The sequence below is a fragment of the Delphinus delphis genome, chromosome 6 (assembly GCF_949987515.2).
Source record: "Delphinus delphis chromosome 6, mDelDel1.2, whole genome shotgun sequence".
Taxonomy (NCBI): domain Eukaryota; kingdom Metazoa; phylum Chordata; class Mammalia; order Artiodactyla; family Delphinidae; genus Delphinus; species Delphinus delphis.
Window position 1 is genome coordinate 90,896,726 of NC_082688.1, and position 21,830 is coordinate 90,918,555.

The following is a 21,830-nucleotide window of genomic DNA, read 5'->3' on the forward strand; positions in this document are numbered from 1 at the left end:
GAGATAGGATAGTGTCTCTTAGATGCCAAGGCAATGCCCATCCTTCACAGATAGCTCATGCCTTTACTTTAAGCACAACACCTCCCCAAGGATGCAGTCAGCTAAGTTAACATAACCAGGGTAACACACAGAATTTGTGGTCTTCAAATGATACTGCTATGTTTAAAATAGATAACCAACAAGGACCTACTGTTAAAAAAAAAAAAAAACATTAAAAAAAAGTAGATATGAATAAGATGGCTAATTTCTGATGCGGAAAAATAGTTCCAATGAATAAACTAGCTTTTCCAATCTAGTTTTTAATTGAAACTTTAGAAATATCTCTAAGGCATTAAAATTTTTTTCTTCCAAAATTCACTACTTCCTGACTACAGTCAGGTAAGCCATTAAGTGATGGTGAAAGAAAAGGACTAATTTTGGCAGTAGGAACTGCTTGATAGGGAAGCCAGAGGCACAAGAAGGATGAAGAGTCTAGACAGAGTGCTACTCTACACAGTCATCTTAATTTTGTCTCTCACTCTGCATCCAATTATCAAGAACTACTCAGATTTATTTTTCTTTGTCCACTCAAAGAATCATTTCCTAAATTGAGTAATGGACTTTGAGTGATTCCAAATTAAAGAAACTTCAGTGATTAAATAAAGACCTCATTGTTTTACTAACTAGTCTGTTAAAATATGATTAAAGTCTAGTAAATTCTAACAGTGACAAATAAAAGAGGAGTCAAAACTGAAAAGAGAAAATGGATAACTATCTTAGTATTCTGACCTGCTGAGTCCAGATTTCAAAAATATGATCAAAGATCAAAGTAGGAAGGAAAACAGAATTTTCCTATTTGCCAAAGTAAATAGGTATGATTGTTGAGCAGGGACCACATGGCTGTAACCTCTTGCTTTGTTGATGTGAAGAGAGATTCAGAGTTGCTCATGCTTATGGCAGGTACGTCTCCGTTGAAGGAGGAAAACAGTGACCTCACCTTGCTGATCTGACTCTGCATTCCGAGAGACGAGGGCACTGACTGCTGGAAATGTGATGCTGGACATGGCGGCCACGGTCCCTGCTGCCCACATCATCCTGCAATGACAGGACAGGCTGCGGTCAGGGAGCAGGCCAGCCCCAATGAGCTTGCTGTTCAGAGTACAATCAATGGCAAAAGCACTAAATGCTTTCTGTTTTCTTGTGTTAAGTTGCATTTATTTTTTTCCTCTTTAAAAATGGATTTTTTTTTTTAACCTAGAAGGTTATGCATCTGTTTATACTGATCACTTCACGGGCTGGGAAAGTTTCATTTCTTTATTTTACCTCTGTCGAATCTGTTCTTCTTCCTAGTTTCCCTATTACCGTATTTAGATGCAAGCTCAATGAAATGCAGAAGGATTTCTTGTTCCTATAAATACCACATTTTCACTACCAATTTTCCACTTTTTTCTTTGTACTTCTCAAAGGCTCACCTCCATACTGTCTTTGAGCTGCTCAGTTTTCTACCCCTCAATAAAGTGTTGTGTGTCACCTACAGAAAAAGTTGGTGGCACATAACACTTCAGAGACCTGAAGTTCAGGATGACATCCTGCAGACTTCCAAGTGTGCTTCCTTTAGACCTTTGTTTTTTTCTCAATGAAAGGGACCTACATGTGTGTCAGTATTAGGCGTTGAGTGTGAGCAAAGTGAGGCCCCAACTGGGCTTAAAACCTGCTTGGCCAGACTCTCTTGGGGATGACATGCACGTCCTTACTTAAAAGGAAAAACCCTTTAGGTTGACAGAATCTTTCTAAGGTAGCATGAGTTTGACTGAATCAGCTACTGAACCAAAGTTCATGGGATGAAATTAAGATTTCCAAGAACAAAAAGAATCAACCACTGACCACCTAAAGCATTTCGAGTTCTTCTAAATTGTGTCATCCATTTATGACTGCAAAATGGGGACCAATTCAAATATCTAAAACGGAGATATGGACTCTAGTATTTGGTAGCCAGGCACATAGGGAAACTTGCCACACAACAAAATAGCACTCAAAATTCTTTTTATTTCTTCTTATTCCACAGGGCTTAATTTGACCTTCCTTCCTCTTAATGGGAATCTAATACATTAGGAGTAATAACTGATCAGGATATACAAGATTCTGGAGGAGATCTCAGTGTTCATCTAACTCATATGCTTTGTATTATAAAGGTTATGTCACTGTCCAAAGTCACTCAGCTAATGATAGTAATAAATCCCACCATAATCAGTCATTTTTCCTTGTCTTCTTGTTTTGTTTTTGCCTATAATGTGTTGTCTCCAAAAACTGACAAATGTGTTTAAAAATTAGGCATAAAACTTTTTTTTGGAGGGTCGGAGGAAGTAACAACTCACTGAAAGCCTGCTGAGGTGAAGGCAATCTATCTAAATAATCCTAAATTACCAGCTCTACCCTTTCCCAAATTAAGTCTAAACAGTTTTTGAAATGTTGAATACACTATGCCAGTAAAATAACTCCTGCTTCCTTCACATCACACTCAACTAATTCGAGCTCCTCTAAAAGATACATCTGTCTATTAGTTCATAAGAATCTATGGGAGAGGCTTACCATGCCTGAGATCCAAAACCGTACCAGGCTAACTGGAACATCTGAAAACCCAAACCAAGGAGAACGGTGTTCTTATTCCCCAATGACCTCATCAAGATGGTAAGAAAGACCGTCTGCAAAGCAAAGGGGATAATCCTGAGTAATCACATGAATACAAGCACAAGATCTGATGCAAGTTCTGTGGGGAAGCCCATTAATGGTGACCAAGAATCTCAAAATAGCAGACCACCTGACCTAAGACCTTGGAGGCCATGCAGTACTGATGTAGCTCAAAAGGGGTGAAACTTCGGGGCCTTCCCAGACTAACCTGGGCTCAGGGCCTTCGGCCTCCTCCCCAGAAACCTGTTTATCTGGTGCTTATCACGTCCCAAAAGGTCATCACAGCTGTTCAACAGTTACTGTGATTGAGAAGAAAATGCCTCTGTCTCTTTGGAGAAATGCCAATAATTTAACTACCAGTGAATAGCAAACCCCTGATGAACATTTACAGAGTATGTGGGATTTTGGTGGGGGTTAACAGTTTCACAAAGTTGGACTGATACAAATGTGATTTTAACAAATATATACTCTACTAAAAACTTAGGTGATATAGCCTGAAAAGGCATAGGATAAAAGGTGAATCTGGGCTAACTGACTAACCAGAGTTAATATAAAAAACAAGCCAAAACCATAAGCAACTTGAAAGTTTAACATAATTTACATTTGCTGATACAGTTAAAAAAAATAAAAGGCCCTTGGTTTGATGCATTCCTATAAGCCTTGTCAATTCTAATATTTGGGCAAAGCAGTTTTGCAGGCTTCTCATTTCTCTTTGAAAGAGTTATCACAGAAGAATGCTCCACCTGGCCTACCATGCTTTAAAGCAGCATATAGCGGTTCCAGGAAAATAGCCTCATAATAGTCCCATATGATATAGTGAATGCACCTAAGCATATCAATGAATTAATTTAAAGCACATATGCCCTGCCTTTGTGGTCCTATAATAGATGGGGAAACGTTTAATAAATACTCTTTACTCATTACATATATCCTAACATACTGACTTACCACCATTTCTTCAGTCCTGGGGATAGCAAGGATTATAATAGTTACAAAATTTCATTTCTGCTTTTCACCTTCATTACTTTTCAATATTAAAATAACATTGAAACATTTTTCTGGTTAATTTTGCAATACTGGAGTTAGATTGTGGCTGGTGGTTGTAAAAGCAAATTTTTATTTGCTGAATTGATCCATTAGAGGTAACAACACATGCTCTACAAAGTATTGAAAAGTTGTGTTAAATTCCTCCTAAATCATAACCTTAAGATTCTATTAAAAATGGAATAACTCTATGGTCTGTATCCATTGTCAGTTTACTGGGTTTGATATTGTACCACAGGACACAAGATGTTACCATGGCAGAGGAGGAGGGGAACTGAGGTAGTGATGCAGGAGATCTCCATGAATATTTCTTTGCAGCTTCCTATGAATCTACAGTTACTTCAGATTAAAAACACTAAAAAAAAAAAAAAGGATGGGTAAAATAACACTCACCTGAGCCACAATAGAAAGAATTCCTACCATAGCTATGAATGCTGCAATTTTAACAGATCCAAAACCTATGACCTGTGGAAATGAAAACACTTTGTAATACAGATATTATAAAAATAAGGAATGTTATGTTCCATTAAAGCCACAAAATAAAATAGTTGAGGAAAGTTCATAAAACCTTGACAATGGCAAATTAGGCAGTGCTCAAAGTTGAACCTATTTAACCAATAATTTATATCTAAATCTGTCATAAGAAATCATTATAAGTGGCACAACTTAATTTAACAAATATTAAATATTAAGATAATATTTTCTATTGTAGACCTACCTATTTTTTTCATATCCATCCCCATCTGCAACCCACCAAGAGACAAACATAACATTATCAAGCGTTGGAGAGAACATGAAGAAAATGATTCGATTTTTGATGCTGCCAACACAGAGTATGCTCACTGGCAAAGTCAGTGGCTCTCAACTTTGGCTGCACATTAAAATCATGTGGGCAACAGAGAAGGGGAGAAGAGAAGAAGGGAGAGAGGAGAAGTGAGATGCTGGAATCCACTTGAGACCAATTAAATCAGACTCTCTGGGCCCAGACACAGGTATGTTTTAAAAAGCTTCCATGGTGATTCTAATTCTAATAGGCAGCCAAAGTTAGCTGGTAATGATTTCTAAGCCTCTTAATCTTAACAGCAGCTCCGAAATGCCTACTAAAACTTTTAAGTTTTAAATATCAAGTTTTTATTTGCCCTATCTATTGAAACTTTATAAAATTCCAAAAAAAGCTTTAAAAATTATTGTATACAATCTTCACATTTCATAAATGACCGTGTTGCTTCAAGTTACACAACTAGCTAATAAAAAGAGTTAGAGTTAGAACCTCTGTTTCCCAAACCAGTGCTGCTGACATTAATAATATCCTATTACTCTCTAATCAAATGCAATTTTTAAAAATTGGAATCTATTTCTCAGTCTAATTTGTAAATATATATATATTTTTAATTGAAGTATTGTTGATTTAAAATGCATCAGTTTCTGCTGTACAGCAAAGTGACTCAGTTATGCATAATATACATTCTCTTTTATATTCTTTTCCATTGCGGTTTATCCCAGGACACTGAATATATAGTTCTTTGTGCTATACAGTAGGACCCTGTTGTCCATCCATTCTATATGTAATAGTTTGCATCTACTAACCCCAAACTCCCAGTCCATCCCTCCCCACACCCCCCGTAAATATACTTTTTAAAACAGCTTTATTGAGACAGAATTAAAATACCATACAATTCACCCATTACAAGTGTACAATTCAATGGTTTTAGTTTTATATTCACAGAGTTGGGAAATTATCACCATGATCAATTTTAAAAGCTCTCATCACTCCTCAAAGAAACATCGTACCCCATTAGGATTCCCATTCCCCCAGCCTACTCTACCACCTAGCCAGTAATCTACTTTCTATCTCTATGGATTTATTTATTCTGAGCATTTCATACAAATGGAATCATACTATATATGGTCTGGCTTCTTTCACTTATAATGTTTTCAAAGTTCACCCATGTTGTAGCGTGTATCAGTGCTTCATTGCTTTTTACTGCCAAATAATAACATTCCATTGTATAGATATTTCACATTTGTTGATCCATTTCATCAGTTAATAGGCATATGGGTTGTTTCTACTTTTTGGCTACTATGAATAATAATTTGTGTAAGAGTTTTTGTATAGGTATGTGTTTTCAATTCTCTTGGCTATATACCTAGAAATAGATTTGCTGGGAACTCTATGTTGAACACTTTGAAAAGGAGACATGTTTTTTCACTTTCTTCCTTGGACTTTCCCATTTTTCCTACATTATTTTCTATATTAAATGCAAATTTAATGTAATTTAATATATGCATATATAATTTTCTACATTAACCACACTATCTCACCACTCTTCCGTCCGAATCTCCAGCATCCACCCACCATAATGAGCAAAAGCAAAAATAAAACTGCTTGAAAAAAGTTTTACTTAAACGTGCCACCATATAAAATATTATAGTCTCATACTCTCAGGAAAACTATGAGAATGGAGAATTTAACAAATTTTATTTAAAAATATCTCTAAAAATAGAGGAATTTATCTTAGGAGGAGGCTTGCTCTGACAAAGTGAAGTAAACCATTAGCAGGAGGACTTCTAGTGAAATCAGTAAAAGACCAAGACAGGATTGCAATGGAAGGCAACTCAGGTCTTAGCAATCCCAGAGACCTAAAACAACAGTTGGAAAAGGGAACTTTTTTTTTTAATTGCTGTAAGTCAATTGCCTTTTGGGGAGGACAAAGTGTAATTTTTTTGTGTGCGGTATGCGGGCCTCTCACTGTTGTGGCCTGTCCCGTTGTGGAGCACAGGCTCCGAACACGCAGGCTCAGCGGCCATGGCTCACGGGCCCAGCCGCTCGGCGGCATGTGGGATCTTCCCAGACCGGGGCACGAACCCGCGTACCCTGCATCGGCAGGCGGACTCTCAACCACTGCGCCACCAGGGAAGCCCAAAGTGTAAATTTTTAAAGAGAAAAATCAGAAGGGAGAAAAGATTATTTTGGTTATTGTTTGTGAGCCACCTTGAAGTCTACAGTGGTGTTGAGCTATGGCCTACTACAGATGGCTAAGCAAGCTGGCTGTGATCAGACCCAGGGGTCAGGGCACTTCTGAAATAAACTTTACCTCTCTGTGAAATTTAATGGGTATTATTAAAGATTTAATAAATTCTGTTTCTACTAATTCTCTTTCTGTATAACTCTCAAAGAAATTTTTTCCACAGTAAACATTTTATTGTGTTTTTAAAATTATTGCACTAAAGGTCTCCTGACTACTAATTATATGTCAGCACCTACATTTATAACTAGAAGCAAGTTAACACATTTTTTTTCTCTACAGTGTTTTCCCACAAAACACCTCTAGCCAGATCCCAATCTCTGGTTTTCCTCATGTTCAAAAGCTACTAGGCACTCACTACTCACCTGCCTGAGATAGAGGAAAAAACTTGAATACTGTCCAGCCTCAGGAAGGTATGAAAGAAAAACGGTGATGCAGATTAGTAAGACAGTAGAATCTTTTCCAACTTTCTTCAGTGACTAGGAATAAGCAGAAACAGAAACATATTAAAAGCAAATAGATACTGATGTCACTGATATTCTGGGATATTGGCTGCACTGTTTTGATCTATTAAGGTGGATAACAAAAGATGAATGGATTATAAAAGGAATTGAGCCTTAACATTAAATCTATCACCATCTCTTTAAGGAGGTTACAAGTCCTAATTTCAGAGGTATGTTTCAAATATTACAGCTTTCTCTCTTTGTTAACAATACTGGTTCACATCCTGAAACAGACCCTGAACGTCCTATGAACAGACCCTGAAAAAACATTGCTCCAGAACCTTTTAAGAAAATCTCCCCTCTCTCTTTCATTCATAATACAACTCCTTTAAAGCCATAAACAGTACAGTGTTTTCATTACACATAAATTTACTCTATTTTTTTAAATGTTAGCATTAAATTTGCCTTTAAAATTGGTAGACAAAAAAGTATGCTCCAGCCATGGGGTCAGTGACGACAAGATTCTCTGACCAGTAACACCTTTTTGAATGTTACAACCTTGTCCAAAATCCTATACTCCTCTCTACACAGGATGTTTGAGTAGACCAAAAGGTGCACCAAAAGTTGTCTACAGAGTGTAGAATTCTGCAGTGCATTCTAGGTGATCATAACTGTAACCTTCACATAATTAAAAGCAAAAGTAGCTAATGTCTATTGGGACCCTGCTATATACCAGACACTAGACTGGTTAATTTATATACATTCACTGCAATCCTCGTAACAGCCCTGAAAAGTAAGCCACAATAGTTCCACTTCACAGAGGAATTTCTCTGTGTAGCTTGACAAGGTGGGAGGTCTGACTGGCTCCACTCCTGGTTTCCTTTTCTCCACACCTACTTCTTGATATCTGACATTACAGCACAAACAGAATGAGCAGGGTCCCCAGGTCATATAATGAGGGAGCTTTTTAGAAAAGAATTTCTCATGAGTTAGTTTTTTTATATGTATTTTTCCTAAAAGGTAAACTTAAGGGAAAAATGCAAATATCAAATCTCTGGTTATATTTTTCCGCACATATTTTCTTCAAGAACAATTTCAAACCAGAGAAGGTGGGGAGAGAAGATTCTTCTTCTCAGTACTTTTTCTAGTTGTTAATGGGATTCCCCCATGACAAAAGAGAAAACAAAGACTCTACTCAATCTGCAAAAGACAAGTTCAAAGCCTCTGTTCAACGTGGGTGTATGTTAACAACTTAGATAATAACTACTTTAGTCGGTCCAAATGTATTTAACCTTTTTGAATTTAAGTGAATCGAAACAACCTCTTCAAATGGCCTCTTTCATTTATTTTGTTAAAAGAAGGATGAAAACAACTATGCAAAAAGAAAAAAACCTTCCTTCCCAAGTCTCCATCAGGGATAAACTGGACATTTCTTGTCTCTTCCCACAGGATAACCACGTTTGACTTAAGAAGTAGCAATTCTATATATTCCTTGGTATACAGTCTACCTCATTCCCTTACTTGCAAATACATTTTTTCTATTTTTACTGGAAAAAAAAAAAATAGATCAACAACTGCTAGGATGCTTGAGGCTGCAGGATGTTCTTTTATTTGCATGGCTTAGAAAGATATTTAGGAAAGTAAATGTTTTCATGTTTTTATTTACCGCAAAAGGGTCTGCTTGTTTCCAAGAAATCTGAGCTCCCCAGGAAAGAGGTCTCATTTTCTCTGGCAAAGATTCTGGAACAGCCAATAAGATGAAGCAGATGTCCAGAAGAGCCACCACTGTGGCCACCAGCACAACAAGGCTGTCTCCATAACTGGCGGACAGGTATGCTCCAATGGCTGGGCTGCTGACCAGACTGGCTGCAAATGTGGCTGAGACCTATGGAAAAAGCACACTCTCACCCAGGGTCCCATCTGCTGCAGGTGCACAGCTATATTCCTGTTCTCATCCAGGTTCCCACAGGTACATACCTAAAGTCATCCATCCCTGGCTTTAAAAAGACAAAAGGATTGTACTGCACACAACTTTTAAGAATGAAAAAGAATGAAAGTAATTTTGTTTTAAGGACTTGTTCATAAGCTATTAACTAATTGGAGTTATTCTAGAAAGCTACAAGAATACAAAATAATGATTTGTTAGAAATAAAAATTGTAAAACCTTCCCCATAAATAAAATATACATGTTTTAATCTTCTTTATTTGGGGAATGGGGATGTAGAGAGAAAGGTATGAAAAAAATTTCTGCAGGGTTGATGATAAAATCTACAAATTACTCAGAGACTAGGCTTGATTTCATCTTCCAAAAACATGTACTGTTTCACCATTTCATTAGCACTGAGAGGGGGAAAAATCTCTGGTAATCTTAGAAAAAGCTATAACAACAACAAAAAATCCGAAAAGATTTGTTGAGGGAGATGTCAAAGCTTTTTAAATGGAGAAATCCCCAGGCTAGGGACTTTTGTCATGCTGTCATCCCCAACCTCCACCTAATACCAGAGACCACTGACTCAACTGATCACCCTTGCAACTTGAATCCATGTGAAGCTTCTTCACACTGCTTTCCTACAAGCACGTAGAAAGCTCCCTTTATTCTGAAATGTAATCTGAATGTTCAGAAGCTTAAATGGGCAGTCTCCAAATTATAACCAGACTGAGTGTCAAAAGCACATTTATAATAAGTTGGTTATTTAAACTTCTAATGGATTTTAACAGAAACTACAGAAATCATTATCTATGGTTGAAATTATGACTCCTGGGTAGCCAATAACATTTTTTCTTCATCCATCACCCCCCAACTGAATGTGATAATACAACGTATTGGAAATTAGTATTATACTAAAAATATTATAAAAGCCAAAAGTAAAAAAATTTCTGGAGAAAAAAAGGGAGTATAGAGAATTCTAATTTGGGGAACAGGAATTCCCTGGTTCAATATTTATTGAGCATCTACTATGTGCCAGATAAATAAGAAGACAGAGCTCCTGCCCTTCAGGGTTTTTCATTTTATTTAAGAAGATCAAGGCAATCATGTAACTTTATATTATAAATTGCAATGACATGCAAACAGCTATGGGAGCACTCCTGCAGCATCCTCACGTGCTACGGAAGCACTGCTGCAGGGTCCTCAGGTGCTAATACTAACAACATCATACCTGCACAAAATGGGTCATTCATTCATTTATTCATAACAGTTTTCCACTACTTAATCCTTATCAAATTACTGTATGTAAATTGAGAAGATATTCTACAACTCAATGTACAAATAAAGAAACAATATATGTCTTAAGTTCACATAGATGAGCAAGAACTGGAAGCCATTTTCCAATTTCTCAAATTAATCTTTCTCACTAAAATGCACAGACTTAGACCTAAATTTCAGCTAAAAGTGCTTCTATAATTCCACAGCATTCCAAGTGTAAAGAATCTAAAGATCATGGAGTATACAGAAGAAAACACTCAATCATTTATTTCGTTATTTGTCAAAGACATTTCTAATTCTACTATCATAATTCTATTCTAGCCAATTGGACATTTTCTAAGATAAAGACTGTTCAATAACTCAAGATTTGGTCATTAAGAACAATGGAATTGGGCTTCCCTTATGGTGCAGTGGTTGAGAGTCCACCTGCCAATGCAGGGGACACGGGTTCGTGCCCCGGTCCGGGAGGATCCCACATGCCGCGGAGCGGCTGGGCCCATGAGCCATGGCCATTGAGCCTGCGCGTCCGGAGCCTGTGCTCCGCAACGGGAGAGACCACAACAGTGAGAGGCCCACATACCGCAAAAAAAAAAGAACAATGGAATTAAATTATTATCTATATAACAATAATTTAATATATAAGAATACACGATACATCAGTTTTGAATAGAAAATGACTGCCTTCTTTACTAAGCTCCCCCACAAATTTGAAGGGGATACAGTAACTACTTCAGATATAAACAAGAGGGATAAATAATGATTGATTATGAGATTAATGCTCATTATCAATAAATGATGCACTCCAAACCACGGTAAACTTTTAAATTCATCTTTCCCATCCATGTGATGTATCCTGCAACACTGCTCTAAGGGAGAAGTGCTCTATTTTCTGGTATTTCCATAATTCAAACATTTGTACACTGCCATGGAGAAATTACCAAAGGCAGAAATCTTAATGAGAATCTTTAAGTCTTGCAAACCACGAAAAAGACATGAGCATTATTATTTACAAGTCTATGTATCTGAAGACTTGAAAGCTTCATAACTTGACTTAGATGGTACCGCAAGGCAAATTCTCTCAGACACAGAGGGGCAGGCCTATCCCCTCCTCCTAACACAGCCCAATTTGTTTAGGTCCTACAGTGCTCAGGATTTCCTCCTCCCATCTCTCTGTCTACTAATGCCCACCTATAATACCCTAATCTTCCTCCCTCCATTCCCTTAGCGGTCCACTGAAGCAGGTATAACACTTAAAGATCAGTTTAATTTCTTCAAGTATGCAAAAAGTAAAACATAATTATTATATACATGTAGTAATAGTGAGAAACAATAGGAATTTAGTGGGAAAAAATCTGTTATTAAAATATTTAATAATGAATACTCTGAGAGCCAATTTAATCACGTGGAATATGGAAATGAAAATAAAAAGGTTAGTCACCAAATTTCAAATATCAGAAGGGGACAGGGAGCAGCAGTGGTTTCCTAATTGTTTTATTTGATTAGTTACATTGCTCAATAAATATTTGTTGAATGAGTTTCTGAGAATCTATGGCCCCATGAAATTCTATGTAAAATGTTGCATCTTTCTTAAAACTTAAAGCAGCCTACTTGCTTAGTTTGTGTATTTATCTAAAATCCCTCTTTAACACTCAATATGACACGAGTGAATAAATCTAAAGGATGACTTCACCACAACAGTCTCTCAATGAGCATTAACTTAAATTCATTATTGCAGCCATTGAAAGAAATTACCACTTTTCTTTGTTTACTGGAGGAGTTTCAGTAAGGAAGATATACATATATATTCTTTAACAGATCTCAAAATGCTTCTTAGAATTTCAGCTAGACTTGATTGACAATCCTATAAATAACTGGCAATAAATCCTCCTATATCTGTAAGGTAGCCTGCAAGCTTTTTTTCTTTTACTTTTTTCAGGTTTGTCATCTCAACATCTGACATGTAGAGGTAAATGTAAAGGTTAGCCACTGGCCAAATCCTGGGTCCTGTGACCAAGTCCAGGAAGCCTTACATGCTGGCTGAGGGCACACTTCAGTAGGGCGCTCCTCTCACTAACTTCTCTCAACATACCTACGAACAGCCATTATTATAATTGCCATTTTACAGATGAAGAACTGAGCTGGAGACAGGGGAACTAAGTCATGATCACTTTGGTTCCAGAACTCTCTCTCTCTCTGAAATCTTTCCTAAGTACGACTGCTTAGCACAACAGCTTCATGAGGGGTTTTTCTGGTGGAAGCAAGGAACAAAAATCGAACAAAATTGGAGGGAAATGAGTGTTTTCTGTGATGTTGAGAAAAGCTGCACAAGTGTGATAAATGAGGCTTCTGGCACCCCTCAAATCTGCTGACCGACCCTGAGAGCCCACCTTGAACACCCTGCCTTCTCTGAAGCCTTCCTATCTGCTTCTCCCTCTATCCTCCTCCGCAGCACTCTGGAGATGCCCCTGTTTTAGGACATGACATGAGAAACGTTCAGGGAAGGAGGGAAGAAGGAAAGGAGAGAGCAAGTAATAGCTACAGGGTAAGTGGGGTCGAAGGAGAAGTTTTTAAACTACTGATGTCTAAAGTCAACAAAGTAAAAATTGCTGTTGTGTTCTGTGGAACAGCAGTGACTGACTTATATGTCCATCATTAATCCATACAATTATTCATTCAGTCAACACTGAATGACTACTTACTGTCTTCTAGGAAGTGGGATTTAAAAGAAAAAGTAAGACTCAGGAGAGAAGTAACCTGAGTTTCTGGCATTCAATCCCCCTCCAAACATTCAACAACCCAGCCAGATCATCTTTCTTCTTCCATCTTCTTACTATAAACATTTCAAACACAGGAAAGTGGAGAGAAGTGCACACTGCACACTGAAGGGGAGCAGAATAAGCCACCCCAAAATGTGCCACTTTGGCATGTAGATTGTTTTTAGCTGAAGGCAATTAAGACCCAGGAGACTCAGGAAAAGCTTTTTACCTTTCCCTTAACAGCCTAAAAGAATTTAGACAGGAGGCCTATGCCAGGAAGAGAGCAAATAGTAAAGATAACTTTTTATATCAGACTTATCTGCATGGAATGGCAAACATTTGTTTACCAGATATTTGCTCTCATCTTCCTGTGAATTGTCTTCCTTCCCTTTGAAGCCCCAGACCCCTACCCTCTTTCTCCTTAGCTCAGGATGGTATATAAGCCTCAATTGCCTGACTTTCCTTGAGTATCTCACATCTTTGTGGGACTCCCATACAAATGAAATTAAATTTGTTTTTCTCCTGTTAATCTGTCTTACGTCAATTTAATTATTATGCTGGCCAAAGAACCTAAAAGGGAAGAAGGGAAAATTTTTCCTGTCCACACCCAATTACCCCAAGAGGTTCACACACTGAACACATACCCACAAATGCTCGCCTGTCATCTTTTCCCCTTGAACCACTTAAGTAATTTTCAGAGTTGTGACACTCTGACCTAAATGGCTTCAGCCTGCCATCTTCTACAGGTCTTTCTTCCCCTATGTAACCACAGTGCCATTACCTTGCCTAAGAAAATTAGAAATGATTGTCAATTACCCAAAAAAGTTCTCCTATAACTTTTGTTTTACACTCAGCAATTATTTGCTGAATGAATGTAGTCCTTTTTCTGTAGTACCATGTCCCAAATAAGTGCCCGAGTCACACAACTAGCAATACAGTAACAATGGATTAACATGGCTGAGGTTTTATCACCTCTCCAATTCTTATTAGGTACACAGAGACCTATGATCGTAGCACTTGTTTACTGTTATGTTTCCTCAAGAGATTAGCTAACAAGAAACAAATCAAACCAACTTTAGAAAAACTTTGCAACTGACAACTCAACACATCCTGCCAATCTTACAACACTAAAACCAGAAAATAAATTACTAGCAATTTCTATCTTGCTATTTTTAACTTCTCATAAGTCTCCTTTTTCATTTCAATTGCTTTGGATTTTCTTTTACATAAGTCAATATTTAACACTATTTTAATAAAATCTCACTTTCCAGTGAATTTTTAGTAGAATGTTCATTATTTCTCTGATTAAAAAACAATCTATTATCTTACCCATCCATAAGCAGTACTTCGCTCATGCTCCTGAGTAACATCAGCTACATAGGCAAATATCACAGAGAACGTGACTGAGAAGACTCCAGACATGGAAATCATTGCAAAATACCACCTATAAAAAGATTATTTTAAACACCCATGAGAGAGGTAGTGTATACACACTTTTATAACCAAAGCCAAAGATACCATGTAAAGACTATAAACCAACAAATAAATTTTAAAAATACATGTATATTTAAAGATATAGAGGACAACTAATAAAATTATAATCAAGATGGAGAGGAAGGAGAAACATACTAATTTTGTCATTGTTCAAGGGGTTTCAGTAAATGCAGTTTAAAAAAATGAAAGAGTAAGGGTATGCAGTAAAGTTATACTTTTAAAGGTAGCCAGAACAGAAATTAAAACTTTCTAAACTTCCTAGCTTTAGCTAAGAATAATACATATACACAAAAGCAGGAAGCATTTTAAAAATTAACGTAATTAAGACAAAAAATTTCTATCATATGCATAGATGCTTAAAAAATCTAGTTAAAATATTAGCAAACAGAATCTCACAGAAAAGTAGGGTTTAATCCTAGGAGGTAAGGATGTTTCAATATTAGAAATCTATTAATATGCTTCATCATGCTGGTAGATCTAAGAAGAAAATTCAAATGATCTCAACTGATGCAAAAGGCATCAAATAAAATTTGACATTCAACCTTGATTTTAAAAAAGAAAATCTCTAAATAAAATAGGAACAAGTATTTTTAAACCCAAAAGGCATTTTAATACTCAATGATGAAACATTATATTTCCTTCATATATATGAGGTAGATAGGTCCTAGATAGGTCTATAATCATTACTTTTATTTAACATTATTCATTAGTCTACACAAGTAGCAGAAGCAGCAGCATGAAAACTGGAAGAGGGCTTCCCTGGTGGCGCAGTGGTTGAGAGTCTGCCTGCCGATGCAGGGGACACGGGTTCGTGCCCCGGTCCGGGAGGATCCCACATGCTGTGGAGCAGCTGGGCCCATGAGCTGTGGCCGCTGGGGCTGCGCGTCCAGGGCCTGTGCTCCACGGTGGGAGGGGCCAAAGCAGTGAGAGGCCCGCATACCGCAAAAAAAAAAAACAAAAAAAAAACCAACAAAAACTGGAAGAGAAGAGGTAAAATCATTTAAAGATCTGAAGAAAATAATTTTAAGGTATTGAGAGGACATTAAAAAAAACCCTAATTCATCAGAAAAGCATGACTTGTTCTTGGACAGAAAGACTCAATACCAAAAAGTATTTTATAAAAATTTATCTGGTAGGAAATAAAATGATTCATTATAGATAGCCAACACATTTGGAACATGACAAATGTTGACCTAAAATTTCTATCAAATGAGAGTATTTTCACATGAGCACCCCCCTCCGAAACTACTAATTGAATTTAAAAAAAAAACCCAAAAAACTGAAACACAAAAATCCTCCATTCTAAAGTATGTTCTTCACATAGGAATAGCATCTCAGCAACAGGAATTTTGGCCAAAATACCATCCTCTGTACTCCAGAAAAACTAAGTTACTGCTCAGGTGCAAATTCCAACCCATTTTTATTAACTAAATAGCCTTGGTTACATGCTAACTATTCTCTCCTTATTTATCATGAAAAAATGAGATCAAATTAAAATTCACATTATGATTTAGAATAGGTTATTGGTCTTAATACAGTACACACAAAAGTGTCTCCTGCCTTTTGATATAAACTATGTTCATGTCAGTGCCCTAGAGCAATGAGCTGACAAAAACAACACATTTTCAAAGTCAAATGAGCCACAATTGAGTGAGTACAGGGATTGTCTGCCCCCTCCCAGGACCCAATCTTGTAACTTACCTCATGGCAACAATAGCTGCCCTTAGAGACATCTTTTCTTTCTATTTCTTCACCTAAGTGAAGAACTTAGGTGGGCATGATGGCAACTGCCTACTAGCTTTCAGTATTACCGAAGAGTTCAAATGAAAACACAGGTACAACTGTTTTGCAAAGGTTAAAAAGCACACTGCAGGTATACTGTCCACATGTGACCCAAAACAGTCAGTCATGATGGAGGACCTAGCCACTCACCATGGACTAATCCTCATCAGTGGAATTGGGAAGCAGGTGAAGAAGACGGTGCCGAGGAGAAAGGGCTTCCTTCCCCACACATCAGACAGTGCACCTATGAGTGGGGCGCTCAGAAAAGAGAGCAGGCCCTGGAGAAGAAAGCAGAAGCAAAGGTCAGATTTATAATGTGATCCCCCAACTACTTGTAATTCTTATTTTCTAAATGTATTTCTAAATGCTCCAATTCATTTCAGTGGCTCCAAAACAGAGTAATTTGAAACATTAAATATAACCTGTCATTAAAAAAAAAAAACTAACAAAATTTTTAAGCGTGCTGTTTGAGAGGGAAGAAAGGGATAAGAGCTCGTTTTCTGGGAGAAACTGGAAAAGAGAGGTGATGTAAAATATATACACCCACAGTTGGCCCATAACGTGAACACACACCAAGTGTATGGAAAGAAGCCAGACACTTAATTCATTTTAATAAATATGTATACCATATCTATCACGTGCAAAGCTCTGAATTAACCGAAGTGAAGACACTCAAATGAATACACACCTTCTGCTCTCAAAGGGATAAACTAATAGGGATAGCAGGATAAGTATGCATATACTAAATGTCCATAAGAAAAGCAAATTTTCTTGGCATCAAATTTAAAGTTCCATTTGCCTGGTGAACTTAGGACAGAGATAATGCAAGTTGCATAAGATTTGAAAAAAGAGTTGAGGCTAAGGGGAAGCAAGAACACCACACATAAGCAAAGGAAGAAACTCACATTTACCACTTCCTCACAATTTGCCAGTCACTCTGCTGGCTGGCCACTTCCGTATCTATTTCCTTTTTGAAATCAGGGCCCTTTGAGGTGGCCACAGGCTTGCCTCTCAGACCCTGTTGGTGCTATCATCCTCCCTTTACATGCTCTGTCTGCACACATGGCCACCACCACCTACATTATGAACAGCTTTGCAATATCTCTTCTGAGCTCTGTGCCTACAGCCAAATGGACTTCCCTATTTCGACATTTAACATGCACACTGTTCCCTATAAACCTGACCAAACACCCACACTTCCCATCTTTGCTAAGAAGCTGTCCAAAGCTGTCCATCATCCCTCTACTCCCCAAGGCGATTTTTCAGACCATTCTCTTGTAATGATTTCTCTTTATCCATCCCCTGCTGTGTGACACTGTTCAGCATTTCTTGCCTGGATTTAAATAAAACTGCTTTCTAACTGCTTCCCGCCCCTGGTCCTAGTTCCCTCCAATCTGTCCTCCACATACCCCCAAGAGAACCTTGATGAGCTGCAGACTTCCGTTCTTTGATCCTTTGTTTAAAACTCTCCACTGTGCAGAGTTGAAATTCTTTAGCAGGTATTTAATAGGTGAAATAATGAGTGTCTGAACTTTGCTTTTAAATACTACAAATAGAAACTAGGTGATAAGTACATGGGCGTTTATTACATTATTCTCTCCTTTTGTGTATTTGAATTTCATAATACATTAAAAAAATTCCTCAGCATAGCATACAGGTAGAACACTCCAACATCTATCACCTAACACACATCCTCTATGTTTTGTCTATATACAATACTTCTTAGTTTTCTGAACATATACAATATTGTGTTCCTTTGTGCCAAAAGGCATTGCAAAGGCCCTTGTTGTGCCTGTATGCTTCCCACACTTGGACCTGGTAAACTACTAGTCATTCTTCTCAACTCCGAGCAAGAAGCACCTCTTCCTCTATTTTCTTAGCTACTCAAACAGAATTAATCACACTGGTTTTTGAGGGGTGCAAAACAAACAACCCTCCCCCCCAACCTGGTACATATTGCTTCTATTATAACTGTAACACTCTATTACAATTACTTGTTATTTGTCTATCTTCTCTATTGGATTAGAAATTGAGATTAAGGTCAGAGGAATGGTTTCTTTCCTTCTCTGTACCCTTGATGCCTATCACAGGGTCTGGTAATAAGGGCTTTCAAAGAGGTTTGGTAAACTGAATAGAACTTTTAAGAGCAAATCAACTCACAGTAGTTTCCAAGGTCACATGGCTGAGAAGAAGAATAGGATTCTAATCCCTTATCAGTCACCAGTAAACTGATGTAAGGGGAGGTGAGAGAAGACTCAATGGAGGGCAGGCAAGTTGAGGAGAAAAGCATTTTGGCTCCTCTGAAATAAAATATTAACCCTACCCAGGCATCAAATCTTGTAATTTATAAGCCACAGTGGATTTCCAGGGCATTTGGTCTGTTCTTGCATCAAGACAGTTAAATGATCTCCCTTCTAACTAAGAGCTAAACGACTGCAGAAGCAGGGCTTAAATTCACGACTTGCAACTATCAGTTTCATAAATTTTAGAAACGAAAATCTTTTACGTTGCTTTAAAATTCTCTAAAAATATCAGGGCTTCCCTGGTGGCGCAGTGGTTGAGAATCTGCCTGCCAATGCAGGGGACACGGGTTCGAGCCCTGGTCTGGGAAGATCCCACATGCCGCGGAGCAACTAGGCCCGTGAGCCAAAATTACTGAGCCTGCGCGTCTGGAGCCTGCGTTCCTCAACAAGAGAGGCCACGAGAGTGAGAGGCCCGTGCACTGCGATGAAGAGTGGCTCCCATTTGCCGCAACTAGAGAAAGCCCTCGCACAGAAACGAAGACCTAACACAGCCATAAATAAATAAATAAATAAATAAATAAATAAATAAATAAATAAATAAAAAAAATTTAAAAATATCAAATGCCTGAGTTCTTGGCATATCAAATACCAGTTCAGTATAGAACTGGTCAAGAAAAATACGTAAAGAAATTTAAGAGGACAAGGCAGTTGAAGTAACAACCACCACAAAAACAGTAATAAAAACTCTAAACACAAAGAACCCTGGAAAACTTTTTGGACAGTTCTGATTTTAGATTTCATACAATGCTTTAAGCTATAGAATGCATGCCATTAAAAGGATATGAGAAGGCCAAGCACTGAAGTTTTATTTAAAATAATGTAGTTTTTACAGATAAAAGATACTGCTATCTAGATTCTGGATTTAAGTTGTAATTTAATCTATTCATTAAATAATTATTATTTAAATAAAATTCTCAGTGACAACAGATGTTGAAAATACCCTCTGGGAGAACCTACATTTTTATTAAGATGCTAAAATTCAATCTAATAAATACTTGCCTCTTTGGAAAACTTGTATTTCTTAAAAATCAAAGACTTTTTTCTGTCCCAGAGTTATTTCTTCACTACCCAATCTAGCCCTAGATCCTATCAGACCACATTATTACAACAGTAGATTAAGAAGGATATCTGTACCTTGATTAGGCAAGTACTTCATCAGTCCTAAAGATGCAGAGCATAATTTGCAAATGAGAACAAAATGTTTAAAAATTAAAACGAGACTGACATCAAGGCCCTAGCCTTTAACACAAATACAGTTGATTCTCATTATTCACAGAATTAGAGAACATGGAACCATTGTTGATAGAGGAAACACAAGGTTGGGTTCTTGCAAGCCTCTGGTCACATAGTTTCATTAACTGATCAATACATAACATTGATTAATGTGTGTTTCTGTTTAAAGATGCCTTATTTAATATGTATATTGTTGATTTATTAACAATGAAGTTTCAGCTGACAGCCCTATGACTCATGTCTGAATGAGGCTTATCTAACACAGTATTTTCTCCATAAGGTACATCAAGGCCCTCCTGCATTTAGAAATACTTGACAACACTTTGGCACTACACTTGGGGCCATTTTAAACAGAGAAATTGTCAACAAAAGGAACAAAAATGCAAAATATATGGCATTACATGGACTGCAAAAAGAACATGTTTATAGTATGAGACCTGAAACAAGAAGAGAGAATGTCCCCTTGTTCAACCTCAGCTGGAAACTCGCAGTTGGGCAACTCAAATTCCCTCCTTATGCCATACATAAATGAACATGGAAGCACCGTATTGATTTGGGGGTTACAAATAAATTTAGCGAGTAGGCAGATCTGCAAATATGAAATCCGGGAAAAATGAGGACTGAATGTACTAAGCCATGCTATCGTGGCCCAACGAATACTGGATAAAACATGGTGTGTAGGAGCCTAGGTGTGGATGGCAAAATTAACCAACAGTTAATACGTCACTTTTGTAAATTAGCTTCCCAGTCCAACAGGTTTTTAAGGTGGCATAATTAATTGGCCAGTAATTCTGACATGGCCTTACAGGCTCTAATTTGACAAAACAGCAATTAAAGCTTATTGTTCAATTAAATACAATTATCCAATAAACTTTTTAGAGCATACAAAGAATAGCAAATACAACTCATCTGAAGCAAAAGTACATGAATTTTATACTTTATATAGCCATCATAAAAGTTTTAAGCGTAAGTTTTCCTTAACATATGCAGTTGGCAAACATTTGACTAAAATAATTAGGTCAAAACCCTTAACAAGTTTTAAAACTAAAATTTTTTTCCCTTCAAATATTTTAATTAACTTTACAACTGAGTTTGAGGGGGCAATGGTACCACCAATGAAGAATAAAGTACAGTTATTTAACTACTTTTGAAAATTTTCATTTTTCCATGAAAAAGTTCGCATCTTGTAACAAGTATCCTTTTATAAGTATCCTTTATAAGCCGCAAGGAACCTGCAACATATAGACATAGTTTATCCCAAAATTATATTCATTCACTTTGATTTTTCATGCAGTATTTTACTAATAATGACTTTCATTTCTTTCACTTCTTAAAAGGACATCAAAGAGAAAATTTCACACTAATGGAATTGTGGTTTTTATTTACATAACTGACAAATGCAAATCCTTTCACATAAAATAACTGTACTAAAACAGGGGTCACCTTTCAGACCTAGGACCCAGTAAGACCCTGTACAGTAAACAGCTTCCCTTCCCAGGGTGCATAACAATCAGTTTAACAGGGCAAATGAGAAATATGATCCACAAAATGACTTTAGTTCAGCTGAAGTCCGGGAAAGGGAATTTGTGAAGCATGAAGGTCTAAGAACAGCTGGTAATCCTGAGACTTCAAGGAAAGAACAATATGGGCAAGAGGGCTGGAGTGTTTTCTTTTGATAAGGGGAGAAAAGGGGATGGATGTAGGGAAGATCCACTGAAAGCAGAAAGAAAAGCATATGAAAGTGCAATTAAATTTAATTAAAATATAAAGAAACAGACTGTCACAGGCTTTCCCTTAATCTTAGAAGTAGTAGGGCCATTACTTCAAATTGATTACAAGAAAGAATAACAGCTAGCATTCCTATATGCCAAACTGTT

General features: G+C 37.2%; 1 protein-coding gene across 2 annotated transcripts in view; it reads right to left on the minus strand.

Moving 5' to 3' along the window:
* MFSD14B (major facilitator superfamily domain containing 14B) overlaps positions 1-21,830 on the minus strand; it is an 81,534-nt gene that overhangs the window by 3,395 nt on the left and 56,309 nt on the right. For both annotated transcript variants that reach the window (XM_060015070.1, XM_060015069.1), the window contains 7 exons: positions 16,568-16,695; positions 14,471-14,585; positions 8,847-9,065; positions 7,103-7,216; positions 4,105-4,176; positions 2,569-2,681; positions 977-1,074 (listed from right to left, as the gene is read on the minus strand). In XM_060015070.1, coding sequence (XP_059871053.1) covers positions 977-1,074; positions 2,569-2,681; positions 4,105-4,176; positions 7,103-7,216; positions 8,847-9,065; positions 14,471-14,585; positions 16,568-16,695 — 859 coding nt within the window. The remainder of the gene's footprint in view (positions 1-976; positions 1,075-2,568; positions 2,682-4,104; positions 4,177-7,102; positions 7,217-8,846; positions 9,066-14,470; positions 14,586-16,567; positions 16,696-21,830) is intronic.